The sequence below is a fragment of the Gracilinanus agilis genome, chromosome 5 (assembly GCF_016433145.1).
Source record: "Gracilinanus agilis isolate LMUSP501 chromosome 5, AgileGrace, whole genome shotgun sequence".
Taxonomy (NCBI): domain Eukaryota; kingdom Metazoa; phylum Chordata; class Mammalia; order Didelphimorphia; family Didelphidae; genus Gracilinanus; species Gracilinanus agilis.
In genome coordinates, this window is record NC_058134.1 from 273,618,605 (window position 1) to 273,633,064 (window position 14,460).

The 14,460-nt window shown below is 40.2% G+C and overlaps 1 protein-coding gene across 2 annotated transcripts in view; it reads right to left on the bottom strand.

Annotated features, from left to right (window-relative positions):
* SRGAP1 (SLIT-ROBO Rho GTPase activating protein 1) overlaps positions 1–14,460 on the bottom strand; it is a 354,516-nt gene that overhangs the window by 20,289 nt on the left and 319,767 nt on the right. For both annotated transcript variants that reach the window (XM_044678455.1, XM_044678454.1), the window contains exons 16-18: positions 11,743–11,848; positions 3,711–3,935; positions 841–920 (exon numbers count right to left, since the gene is read on the bottom strand). In XM_044678455.1, coding sequence (XP_044534390.1) covers positions 841–920; positions 3,711–3,935; positions 11,743–11,848 — 411 coding nt within the window. The remainder of the gene's footprint in view (positions 1–840; positions 921–3,710; positions 3,936–11,742; positions 11,849–14,460) is intronic.

A 14,460-nucleotide genomic window follows, 5' to 3' on the forward strand; every position in this document is an offset into this window, starting at 1 on the left:
AATTTCTCTCTGTCTGTCTCTCCTATCTTTCTCTCCTGTCTCTTCTCTCTCCCCCTCCTCTTTGTCTCTTCTCTTCTCTCTCTCTCCCTCTTTCCCCATTTCTGTCTCTTCTCTCTCCTGTCTTTCTCTCCTCTGTCTGTCTGTCTCTCTCCCTCTCCTGTCTTTCTTTCTCCTCTTTCTCCCTGTCTCTGTCTTTCTCTCCTCTGTCTCTCTCCCCACCTGTTTCTGTCTCTTCTCTCTCCTGTCTTTCTCTCCTCTGTCTGTCTCTTCTCTCTCTCTCTCTCTCTCTCTCTCTCTCTCTCTCTCTCTCTCTCTCTCTCTCCTCTGTCTGTCTCTTCTCTCTCTTTCTCTCTGTTTTTCTGTCTCTTTTTCTCAAAAGTTTTTCTTTTGTCTAGCATACTCAGAGTGTTCATTTAAAGCACAAACACATGGGCGTTTTACAAATTTACAAATACAGGGCAATTATTTGTATATGACAAATTAAAACATTTGACAACTGGCCCAGTGGATTAGATAGTTATTTGTATTGATATCTAACATTAATTTTTTTTATTCTACTTTTTGCTGGGTAAAGGGAAGAGACCCTTGTAGAAGCCTATGCTCCAAAACAAACCTTCTAAGGAAAGAAACAAGGGATACAAGATAAAAAAAAGTAGATAAAGGCATGGGGTTGAGTAGCTTGGAAAAAAGGCAATTCCCCTGAAATGGGAACATTGTATGTCATTTTCAGTGACAACTTGCAAATGAGATTGACTATAAGTTCGGAAAAAGGGAATTTATCTGATTTAAACACACACAGACACAGAATATTTTTTGACACCATGGAGAAATGAGGCGTACCGTCTTCACTGGTGTGAGGCTCTGTACCAGCATCCTGATCGACTTCTTCCAAAGTGCCATGCTCGCTATATGGGCTGTCACTGTGAAGTAGAAATGGGAATCTTTAGGAAGCCATGGGTGGGTGGGAGGGGGGGGCACAGAAATTTGAGGAACAAACAGTTGAGAATTTAAATAAAAAAAATACAATGCAAGACCATTCAGAATTCATCATGTTAGCACCAAAAGAGAGCACCACCATGATATTTGTGACTTTCTGGTGAGTTGATGAGAGATACCATCCACAGGACTATGTTTAAAAGAGATAAGATGAAAGTCCATGCTATAACGAATCTGCAAGGCATCTTGTAATAGAGTTCAAGTATATTTTTGGAAATAGTTTCTGAAAATTGACAGGATTAGACCTAAAGAAGACCAAGAAATTGTGGTCAATGGGCTACCTGATAAAAAGAACTGTGTAGGAGACTTCAGATAGTGTGGTTTCATTTAATGGAAACAAGATGAGAAGGTTCAAATAATAATGGTGATAATAGCTAATGTTTATGTAGTCTTTTGAGGCTTGCTTGTTTGCCTCAGTTTCCAGAATGGTAAAATGGGGATCATATCAGTACCTACTTTGCAGGGCTGCTTTGAGGGTAAAATGAGATGTTATTTGCACTTAGCACAGAGTCTGGCTTATAATGACACCATATAAGTGCTTATTCCTTCCCCTCTAATTTATAATCCTTACTGGTATTAAAAACAATCTTCTTACTGGTAATATTACTTAAGGACATTATTAATTGGTATTTTCATCACACTACTTATTGATACTATTGATAATTAATGTTACTGTTAATATAGCACTCCTTTTTATACTTATTTTCTTTGAATACTGTTTATATCTGACTTAGGAGGTGAAAGAAAATGTTAATTCAAAATAATAATCTCTGCATCCTAAGGCAGGAATACAATTATTTTATTTTATTTTTTAGGCTTTTAGGCTTTAGGCTAATGCCTACCCTGGCATTTGCACTAAGCAGTGATCCTATTTATTCCTGGTAAAAGGGGTGGGGGGCAGTCAGGTATTCTGGGGAAGGGGTCAAAATGGGTTAGGCAGTTTTCTAGCTCTTCCTGAACAGGACCATCCCACTAGGGTGTGAATATTTTTTGGACACTAGATATACATCAACTATAAATACAAAAATCTTAAGAGTCAAATATAAATGATATGGGGGTTATTTTGGGAAATTCACCCTATTTTGCTCCTTTATAGGACTATTGTTAATGGAAGCTGACTATATTTTTCTTATGATCAGAACACTTTCTATACCAATGTTCATTTTTGCAAGGTTGTGGCATAGAAGAGGGATTAGACTATGTATAAATGGAGATTTTGAACCTTGGACTTCATCCCCCAGAAGTCCCTTAGTATTTCCCCAAATTCCCTTTATTCTCTCCTGTGCCTCCACGTTTGCATGGTCACATTATTGTTTTATAAGTTCTGTAGCTCCTCCCTCTCTCTTTCTCTCTCATCTTCACGAGTGCGGTTGAGTTAGTTTAGCACCTTTTCACTCTAGTTTTTTATGTTAGTTTATTATTAATAAAACCTTATAAAAATAATACTTTGTTCTTACATATTAATTTTAATCTCTACAACTATTTCTGTTTGGTTCCAGAGGATGGAACAAGGAATATTGTACCATGTTCCAAAGAGGCAAACTCAGACTTGATATCAATAAAAAATCTCCCTAACAATGAGAGTTCTCCTAAAGTGAAATCAGCTGCCTCAGTTTCTCCTTCACTGGAGTCCTGAAGAAGTACTTGGTGGGTATGTTAGAGTAGAGGATTAATTTAGGATGTTTGGGTTGGACTAGATTGTTATTGAGGTCTTGTCCAACTTTAAAATTCTGTGGATTCCCTAATAGCTGAATTTTAATGTATTTGTACAATATAATCCTAAAATCGTGTTGGGTTCCCACTTAGTGCTGTAGAACATGATAAGGGTTAAAAAAAAGGCTCATAATTTTTTAATTCTCAGAAGTTTTAAGTGATACGTAAAACATATAGACATGAATATATGTGTATAATGTTGGGTAGAATCATAACTGCCCAGTAAAGGACATGGAAGGAGGAAGGTCATCAGTCTGCATCAGTCACTTGAGAGGAACTAGATATATATGAAATGTCCAGCCATTTTCTCTTCAAATTACTATGCTAATATAAATCAATACAAATTTGAATAACAACTATTTTCCTCCAAATCTGACTACTAGAAAAAGATTTTTTTTTAGACCTAGACGAGATGATGAACTCCAGGTGGAGGTCTGAATTTCCTTGATAACCAGTTAGTTTCTAGCAAACATTTCAGTGCTACTAAATTTTTTGAGTCAGTATTTTCTGAATGGTTTGCTATTTCCTTCTCTGGCTTACTTTACAGATGAGGAAACTGAGGCAAACAGGGTTAAATGACTTGCCCAGGGTCACCCAGCTAGTAAGTGTCTGAGGTCAGATTTGAACTTATAAAGAGCAGTTTCCTGACTCCTGGCCTGGAACTCTAATTTACCTGTTTCCTAAATTTATGGGGTTATATTCTTTCAAGGTACCTAGGTGGTACAGCCTCTTGCCACTTATTAGTTGGGTGACCTGGACAAAATACTTAACCTCCACTTGCCTTAGTTTCCTCATCTTTAATAAAGGGGATAATAATGGCACCTCCCTCCCAGAGTTGTTGTGAGGACAAAATGAAAAAATATTTGTAGACTGTTTTGCAAATTTTATAGTGCTATGGATTTGGGTAGCTATTGTCATTGTTATTATTTTGAGAAATGTAAGAGTTTAGGGGTACGAAGCATCTGCCAGGTTCTTTCCTGTTTGAATCCCCTCTGACTTACCAGTAGTCATCCCCAGCCATGCACTTCTCATAAACTGGGCCATCTAGCTCTTTAGCATCTGGGAAAATGGTCTCATGATGGATGATGATAGTTTTGACAATCTCATTCACGTGAGCCTGGCAAGACACCTGGTCCTGTATTTCTGGAACAGGCATTAGTGTTGGCCCAAAACAAATGGCTAGGTTATAGGGGTCCATCATGTTCTCATCACTGTACTGTGAGAGGCTAGAGAAGGAAACACAAGGAATTGTAAAGAGATTTTTTTTTTAATAGAAAAATTCATTGATGTTTAAAAAGACCCAAATTCTAAGAATTGGGGCATAAACTCTTTGATGATCAATTATGACTTATGGTCTTCTATCCTACCCTACAGCAGTCTGCTCAAATGAAAACAAAGATGGCTCTAACTGTACTGAGGAGCATCTGAAAGAGAATTGTATATTCAGCTTGCTTTATTATTAAGTAGCATTCTTGGACACTAGGGAAGAGAATTTATTATGGTTCTCAGCATAAAATGAGTAGAGTTCCATCTGTAAGAGACAAAGTAAACAATCAACCATTAAATGTCAAGCAGATACATCTGGGAGGAAAGACGCCCTACATGGCCGCTGTGTCTAGGTCTCTAAAATCCCGCCTCCTTCCCCAATGTTTTTTTTTTTCTCGATTCCTTCTTGAAAGTGGGAAAGACAGTTCTTTCCTTGCCACTTGAGAGGAAGCAAATGAGCAACTCTTGGAATTTAAAAATCAATGTAAGAGGGGCAGCTGGGTAGCTCAGTGGAGTGAGAGTCAGGCCTAGAGACAGGAGGTCCTAGGTTCAAACCCGGCCTCAGCCACTTCCCAGCTGTGTGACCCTGGGCAGGTCACTTGACCCCCATTGCCCACCCTTGCCAATCTTCCACCTATGAGACAATACACCGAAAGTACAAGGGTTTAAAAAAAAAAACCATTAAAAAAAAATCAATGTAAGAGACTTCAAATATCTGTTTGGTCTCCAAAGCTAAGCGATAGTCCCTCAACCTTCATCATATCACACACATTAAAGGAACATAAATATTCTGTTGTACCTCTGCAACAGATTTTTTTAGGGAAAATAAATCCCATTTTCCCATTTCATCCCTGGATCGTGAGCTGCTTGTTTTTGGAAGGTCCCTAGATGACTTGTTATAATTACAAAGTTTAGTTTCATAAATATTAATGAATCGTGTTACTATCATATCTCTTCTGGGTTATTTCCCCCAACCAGCCCTCAGACTGGTGGAGAGGGGCAGCTGGTACCTTTTATTCAAGGATAACCCTTAGGGGATCTCTACTTCTAACACTTGATCTGGCGAGCCCCCACCAGTGTTTCCCATGAACAACCAGGCAGTAGAGATAATTAGTTCTTGGCAAAGCCATTTACTAAGATGGGATAGTGTAATAATAGCTACAAAACATTCTCTATAAACCAGGGATGCCCTGTCCCAGAAATAAACATAGCATCTACGGGAAGAGAAGGCTTCAACTCAAGACAGTGAGTATAGGATTCATTTCTGGCAAAGGCATCTTAGAACTACGGGTACAACTGGTCTGGCAGTCGTTCCTAGATTTCTCTCACAACATCCTATAGATATAATAGCTCTGCTAAGAAAGTTGTTAAGCTGGGTACCCAAGGTTTAACCTTCTCCATGGATAGCTCTTTTTACTGCTCTGTGAGGTTCCATTTCTCAAAGATGCTGCCCCTAAAGCAATTTCCTCTTTGCATTCATGGCTATTTAGACATAGATCTGCTCCCTCAACTGTAACCTGAAGTCTCCCAAACCAATGAACTTTGAAACTGCAGAAAGGTGTTACTCTCTGGACAAGTCATTGCTAGACACCATGACAGGGAGGAGAAAGAAGTCTTTTCTGCCTCCCCTTTAGGGCTCTCCTCCATAAAGACATCTGGAACCTGGATCCCCTTGAACTCCCTGGGGCTTAGCTATTAAACATACCCAGGGTTGTGTCCAATTTGTTTGCTGACCCAATGGAGTTTCCATTAATTCTTTCAAGAGATCTATTTATGTCCCCTAAAATGATCAGTGTTAACTAATGTTAATATATTAACTCTTTAAAAAAAAAACCTTAATACTAAGTATTGTTAATTCATTAACTTTTTTTTAACCCTTAATACTAAGTATTAGTTCTAAGGCAGAGGGGTGGTAAGGGCTAGGCAATGGGGGTTAAGTGACTTGCCCTGGGTCAGATTTGAACCCAAGATCTCCTGCCTCTAGGTCTAACTCTCTATCCACTGAGCCACCTGTCTGCCTCCACATTAATTTCTCATTACCTCTTATTATTACATCCACTGACCTGAGGGTGGGTGGGAGTAGAATCCTCTCTTATACTACTACAGGAGTGATGGTTATAAATGGGCTTATATATATTACAGCATGCCTGCATTATCTTTCTTCTTTTTTTCACTTAAATTGGGCAGGAAGCTACATTAGGAAAACTATTTTTGCTTTAGCAATGCTAGTGTCCTTTGGTCTCAAAAGAACTTAAAAATCCAGATGAAAGCACAATGCCTGGCACAAAATAGATTTTTAATAGATGCTTGTTGAATTGAGCTGTATTGAATGACAAACTGAAGGGAGGAAACTACACACTATGGGAACGAGGTTGTGTCGAAGTCAAACATGACTCACCATAATGCATGCCATTATACGCTTTTTGTGAAATAAAGCAGTCTAGTTAAAAAGAAGGGGAAAAAAGTGCCCAAGTTCCACAGTTGTTACATAGCATCCCTAAGTACACAGTCTTTAAAAAGTCTATAATGGGGACAGCTAGATGGGGTGGGTCCTGGGTTCAAACATGGTCTCAGACACTTCCTAGCTGTGTACCCCTAGGAAAATAATTTAACCCCAATTGTTCATCCCATATCGCTCTTCTGCCTTGGAACCAAAACCTTTAAGGCAAATGGTAAAAGTTTTTTTTTGGGAAAAAAAAAATCTCTAATATATCACTGGAAAGCCATGCTCTTCAAATGGGGTCAGGTCTTTACTTGTGCTATTTCCTCTATTTTAGAAATGTCCTTTTGCCCATTTCTGCCACCTGAAGTCTTTGAAGTCACATCACAACTGCTGCCTCCTTGAAGCCTTTCCTGATCCCTTTAGCTGCAAATGATTTTTTCTTTCCTGGGGCTCTCATTGCACTTATCGTTCATATAGCTTTTCCAGTTGTACACCTCATGTATTTACCAAGCTCTATTTTATATTATTGTTGATTGTGTCCATGTCTTATCTCCTCTATCAGAATATAAGTCCCTTGAAGGCTGATATCCTATTTTATCTGTTTTTATTTCTTCCCCAGTGCCTTGCACAAAGAAAGTACTTAATAAATGTTAAAATTGAATCCAGGATAAGAGAATCGTTGTTTTTAGAGCTTCTCTAGTCTAAGCCCTTTGTTCTGAAGTTGAGGCATGAAAGAAAGAAAGAATTGGGGTAGAACCTTTGCCATCCTTATTCCCTTATCAGAAACACCTGAATCAAGGAGGCCTGTGAAATTAGTCTTTCCAGCTTTCAAATGAAAGCTTGTTTGGAAAGGGAGCATTTGAGAATGGAAAAAAAAAAGATTACTAACTTATATACAACCAACATTCCACAATTGTTTCTGAAACTATGAACTTTTGTGATGTACACTTTGATTTTTTTAGAAGTACATGTTAAGTTTTCATGGAATTCTTTAATAATTCCAATGAATTACCAACCCCTTCTCTCTGGGCTCTTTCCCAAAGCCCCACACCCAAACATCACACACCAAGGCCAGTCTCTTTAGAAGGCAGAAGCAAGATGGCAGCATGCCTGGGAATGGAGGCCCATTTTCTTCCACCCTGGCCTTTTCACTAGGACATGATTTGATTCCAAATTCTCTCTTTTGAACAGGTAAATTCATTTCCAACAACTAGAAGTAAGCTCTTTGAGAAGAGGGACTGCTTCTTTCTTTGTATTTAATTCTCCAAAGGGCAGCATGGTACCTGGCACATAGTAGGTAGGCACTTTAAAAATGCTTAATTGCTTGTGTAAGGATGGAGTTGGAGGCATTCCTCCCCTTTTTGCCTAATAATCTTATTATTTCAGAACAGGTCTATCATCAAAAGATTATAGGCTAAGGGGCAGCTGGGTAGCTCAGTGGATTGAGAGCCAAGCCTAGAGACAGGAGGTCCTAGGTTCAAATCCGGCCTCAGACACTTCCCAGCTGTGTGACCCTGGGCAAGTCACTTGACCCCCATTGCCTACCCTTACCACTCTTCCACCTATAAGTCAATACACAGAAGTTAAGGGTTTAAAATTAAAAAAAAAAAAGTAAAAAAAAAAAGATTATAGGCTAAGCGTGAAAAGTCTTGAAAGCCATTTGAGGAAATGAATTTCCACCAGACAAGAGGTCTGTTCCAATTTGATGGGAGATATCGTTGCATCCTCTAGATCCAGTATAAAATCCATGGGTCAGCTGGAGCTCTGTAGAATTCTAGTTGTGCGATGGGTGGCAGGACACTGGGTGGGTGTCCTTCCTCTTTTAGCTTGGAAGGTATTTAAGGATCTGGCAGATGCTGGACCTCTTACTTTTTCCACTGGTCTCCTCGCATTATACCCCCATTACAGCAGATGCTCTTATATTCTCACTGATGTCTTAGAAGTGTCCTAGATCAGCTGGTAGCAATGACTATGTCAGTAGCTAAGGAAAGATAATAAAGATTCACTATGCTTATGGTGAACTTCTTGTTTCAGTGGACAGAGTACTGAGCCTGAAGTCTGGAAAATCTGAGTTCAAATCCATTCTCAGGCATTTACCAGTTAACTTCTGTCTGCCTCAGTTTCCTCATTCATAAAACGGGGATAATAATAGCACCCACCTCCCAGGTTTGTGAGGATCAAAGGAGATATTTGCAAAGCACTTAGCACAGTGCCTGGCACATAGTAGGTCCTGTTAGCTATTGTCGAAAAGGACTAAGAGCTGTTAGATGACTATTTGGCACATGGGCTCTCTAATGTTATAATTATTGGGAGTCTCTTGATCTATTTGAGATGGTAAATTGATGTACAGAGAGAATAAGATGACCCTTCTCCCTTATAACAGTTGCCCAGGCAGGATCCTACAGGTCTAAGAGGTATAGCCCTTCAGGACCCACCTGGGGTTAATTGATTTGTTGATTTGGGCTCTTTAGCTAGGATAACGCCTTGTATTCTGACTGCTTTCTCCCTTCCCAAAACAAGTTTTGACACTGCTTTAGGAAAGTACTTTAAACTTTATATTAACAAGAAGGATACGGGTAAAGGACTGTGGTATAGGAGACCCTACTCTACTGGTTGCTAATGAAATCTCAACTGCTAGCAGATGAAGAATCAATGTAGCTTCCCTCTGGTTCAGCCTGGCCAGGACTAAACCAGAGTAGGTAAACTGTTGGGATATTTGACTTCTTCTTCAATAGATCTTCAGCCTTACAGTTGAGTTATTTCCACCCTTTTCCACCCTCTTCTTCGTCTCCTGCCCACTTCCCGGATCCCTCCCGGGCCCTGGGAAACCTAGATATCTAGATGATATAATTCCTAATATCTAGGGGCAGTAGACACCAAGGTGGTGGTCAGGTACAGGTTGGCATGGTATCTCAAGTACAGGAAGAGTTTGCAGAGAGAGATGTTTGCACCCTCTCACTCCAAGACCAGGATCCACTGATCTCCAGCCTCAGCACAGGTCAAAGACCCAGAACCCTTTCAGGATTCTCAGCTGCCCCTCCTCCTGCCTCTCGCATGACTCCCTGGGAACATTCTATCCAACTGACTTATTTGTCAATCAAAGGTGATCTTCAAGCTCCCAGAGATTCAATATAACACTAAGCTTGAGCCCACTTTGCCCTGGATGCTCTATGTCCCTGAAAGAGGAGGTGTCACACTTTGGTGGAGGAATGTTTTATGCCAGCTTCCTTCTGAATTTTTAGTAAACAGCCTTCCTTTTAAGAATAAAGTAAACCATTATCTTTTGTCTTAGAATCCATACTATGTATTGGTTCCAAGGCAGAAGAGCAGTAAGGGCTATTGGGATTAAGCAATTGGGATTAAGTAACTTGTCCAGGGTCACATTGCTAGGAAGTGTCTGAGGCCAGATTTGAACCCACAATCTCTCATCTGACTCACCATCCATTGAACCACCTAGCCGCCCAATACCCCTATCTAAAAGTTACTTAGGTTGGTTGACTAAATTGATTTATAATTGATAATATTGGCTAAGGGGTGGGCTAGGGAAGGGGAAGCCTTCTAGTTGGGGCTTGGACAATGGCATCAGAGAATGATCCCTGACCCTTCAAAGAGAATCTCTAGAACCCTGGAGGGAAGATGGGGCAAGAGCTGAGAGAAGAATTTTCAGGGCTAATGTGGACTCCTCTTGATTAGAGAGATGCTAAATTTCACTAAGGATTGGAAAATGGAGTTTTGAAAAAATAGATATGGGTTGTAAAGTCATGGGGAAGTATGTAAAATTCAAATAGTGCCTTACTATTTTCAAAGATTAGCGCAGTAGTTTTGCCGGGGGTGGGGTGGGGTGGGGTATTTAATGGGGAGAGAAAATTTGCCTAGCAGGGCAAATGTGGTAAGAATCCAAGAGAGTAAATCTGGAGACATTAATTTCTCTTCCCATAATCTTCCATTGTGTTGTTAATGCCTTTATACCACTGTGACATCTTTAACATATTTTAAAAGATTTGAGCCTACAATTGAGCCTAAAAATAATGGTGACCTGATTCGATCCCAACAGGCATTTCTTTCTGAACCTTTTGGGAAAGGAATGGGTCCTGTAGCTTTAGCCGTGCATGTCTCTGTCTTTATTCACATCCAACTGAATTCATTTAAACAAATATTTACTGAATGCCGGCTTCTTCCTATCTGTAGGGGCACCTTGGCTCTGACTCTGGGCTGCTCTGAGGGCTTCACTTCAGGTCGTTAATTTTCCAGAAGGGGCTACGTCCACAACTGCCCTGGCATTTTTTTGAGAGCTCAAAGCAATAGGCAAACTTCCCCTCCCTCTTCAGGGAAGTGGAGAGAAGAGAATATCCTAATTTTAGAAATGGACAATCTACACTGGAAAGAGGAAAAGGCATTTCCTCAAATTGATTCAGTAAATCATTGGTGAACTTCCCCCAACCCCCTGACATCCATTGTACTTCCTTAGCTCCAATTGCTTATTTGAAATACTGGTAGAGGACGTGGGGTGAGAATAGGAAAGGGGAAAAGAGCTTATCTAGAACTAGGCCAGGATGCTCTTAAAAGGCTGGATATGCACCAGGAAATAAGAAAACTAGCTTTTTAAAAAAATGTTTAACTGAAAAATAAATGAACTAAATGGAAAGAAAAATGTTCCTTTGAAAATCAAAACTACATTTTAAGATTTCTATTGTATTATTAATGGAAAAATGACTTACGAATGCATTCAAATATTTACTAAATCTCATTCTACTAAAATGACAGCATTTCTCATTTATTTCAGGGCATAACACTCATCTCTCTCTTATTTCTCCTTTTCCCATCCTCAACCATAGGAGGATAATAGTAACGTTCCACAGTGGACAGGTGCCTAACTCATTCTGACTTAAAGAAACCCTCAAAAAAAAAAAAAAGAACCCTCAAAAAAATATCTAACGTTAGCTTAGTTCCTTTCAAGAAGATGTGGCTATTTGGGGAGAACTGCCCATAATTTCTGCATTGGGGGTTTGTTCACTTGTTTCTGACTCTTCATGACCCCACGGATCACAGCAGAGCAGGTCCTTCTACCTTCTACAATCTTCCAAGGTCTCCTTCTGAATTGATATTTGGGGTAGTGCTTTCAATCTAACAGTGACCTTGATTCCCTAAGAAGAAACATATTTTTTTTGGAATGCATTTGATCATTCCCCCCGACTTTTAATGTGCCAATGAAAACAAACCAAAGAGAACTAGTGTGTTGGTTTTGTAGAGAACCCAGACAATTCAGACACGGTGCAAAAATGGCTAAAGATCAGTACTTTCACAGCAGCCTCAAAGATACTTACTGGTTGAGGAAAGCAAAAAGATACCTCATCACGATAAGGACCGATCTGGGCAAAGTGAGGAGGAGTTTACGGATGTGAAGAGCCCTCTCATAGAGATTATCTATTCCTGAAAACAGAAGAGAGCGAGCATTGGTAAGGTTCTTTCACTTAAATACACTTAAAAGTAGGATGATGCCTATTGTAACATCCACGATCCTGAGAGGAGTTAAAGCTGCGTCCCAGAATTCTAGTGCCCCCCAGAACTCCAGGGGACACTATACAATCAGTTATCGTTATCCTCTAGGAGAAAAATGCTCATCTATGTCAACTACCCTTGGTCTTTGGCTCAGATCCTCTAACTTTTTCCCCAGGGGCATGGAACTGACCATTGGTGGGAATGTTCCCTCTCCCCAAACACCATATTCCCTTTTATTTGCATGGCTATGGTTGTGGTCTCCAAGAAGATTCTTTCCCTCTATTTCATATAGAATGGTTTTAAATTAGTGGACATTTCTTCATTCTCCTGACCAGTTTCCGCCCTCCTTTCTCCGAGGTGGGAGGGAAGGATCTCTTGCTCTCTGGCTTCCTGTGTTTTGGCATTTCCAAGTATTGTTTTCTTCTCTACTGAAGCATGCTTTTCTGAAGCTTCTCAGCACAGCAGTGTTCCCAAATAATATCACTCTTAGGGATAATCAAGTTAACGATGATATTAATACCACTTTCCCTCACTAAAGTTCTACTCTGGTGCTGGATCTTGCTTTGAAGGTAACCCTGGCTTCTCTGGGTTTCAGCAAATAGAATTCAGGCTCTTTGGTAAGTCCTCTGAAGTTTGAAAGATCTCAGTGTCTGAGAACCAATCTGGGATGGGTCACAAGGGGATAAGTTGGCTTTTCTTTTTGGCAATCTGGAAATATTTTCTGTTAAGATGTGGAGAACTTGGGATCTATATCAGCAGCAAGAATGTCCACAAATAAAAAATATGGCAAAAATAGGAAAAGAATGAAATCATAACCTTTCCCCCACACTTTTCTGAACAGCCATTCTGCATCCTGCCTTGGGGAATATGGCAATGGTGATGCTTACAAACTTCCTCAGCTTTCCCTGAGATTTTGGACTAGATGGTCTCTAAGGTTGCTTTCTGCTCTAGATCTAAAATCTTATCTATTATTAAAAAATGTTTTCAATCTATTATTATTATTATTATTATTATTATTATTATTATTATTATTATTATTATTATTACTATTTGGAGTCTCATAACAACTCTGAGGCACAGATCTGCCAGATAGTATTAGCTTATTTTTAAGATGGGAAAATTGAGGCTCTGAGATATTAACTGTTTTGTTCAAATCACCAATGGAGTAAGTGGGAGAGCTAGGAGCTAGAATTCAGGTCTTCTGACCTCCTGCCTAGGGTCCTTTCCACTTCATCATTCTGCTTTTCTGCACAGCTTTATGAGAGAATTGATGAGTGTGCAAATGAGAGAGCATCGTTCTGTGAAACATGAAAATACTGGAATGATTTTCCACCCCCTCAAGAGTTTCAATAGCCTTTAATCATCACATTTAATAAAAAGAAGAGAAAACAGTGGACAACTGTAACCAAACAGATGAGAGTCTTTCAATTTCATTGTCCTAGTAGCACCAGTTCAATTAAAAGCTAATCCAGGTTCCGGGTTAAGATGGCGGCAGAGTAAGAAGCAGCTCTTAACCTCTCCTGACCAAAACACACAAAACTCCTCAAGGGGACATAAAAACAAGTCCAGATGAACGGAGGAACCCCACAACAGGGCACAGTGTGGAAGATACGTGGAATCGAGGCATTTCCAAGCTATAAAGGGGTGAAGCAGCTCTCACTAAATCGCGGGCTGAGCAACCACGCCACCCCCAACCCCTCCACACACAACACCTATAGCGCCGAAGCCAGCTAAAAAAAAAATAGAGCAAGTTTGGGGCACCCATTGAGTCATTGGTAGCTCCGGGGCCTGTTCCTGAGAGCAGCAAGATTTAGGACCCCAAAAAGCTAACGAACGCACACAAAATCTGAGTGCGGGAGCAAGACGCCCAGATCAGGCACGGGTGGAGGCGTGGGTGGAGGCAGACACAGCCACGAACTAAAGCTCTGAAACCCAGAGTAGGGAACCAGTGCAGACGGGTATACGACAGTGGAAGCAGCGCCCTGAGACTTATAAAGAAACCTCTGGCAGATGATCAAGCAAGGGGGTCCACCAGGGGGCTTGACCGTGGACAGACCCTGAGCGTGAGGATAAACCTGAGAAGCTGCTGGGCTAATAATGGCTACCCAGTCTCAGGAAGTTCAGAAGAGAAAGATTAACAACAAGAAAAAGAAGTCTTTAACACTCGACAACTTTTACACAGAGAAAATCCAGACGACCGAGCAAACAGAGGAGGAGAACAAACAAGCATCCGGACCTTCCTCAAATAAGGAAAACTCCTCACAAGCTATGGAAGAGTTCAAAACTGAGATTTTGAGGAAAATGGAAGAGATCTGGCAAGAAAATAACTGTTCAAAAGGTAGAATCTTGCAATTGGAAAGTGAGGCTCAGAAACCAAATGAACTGATAAGCAAATTGAACACCAGAAATGACCAGATTGAAAAGGAATACCAGAAGATTATGGCCGAAAACCAGAAGATTATGGCCGAAAATCAAAAGATCATAGCCGAAAACCAAAAGATTATAGCTGAAAATCAATCCCTAAAGGCTAGAATTGAGCAAGT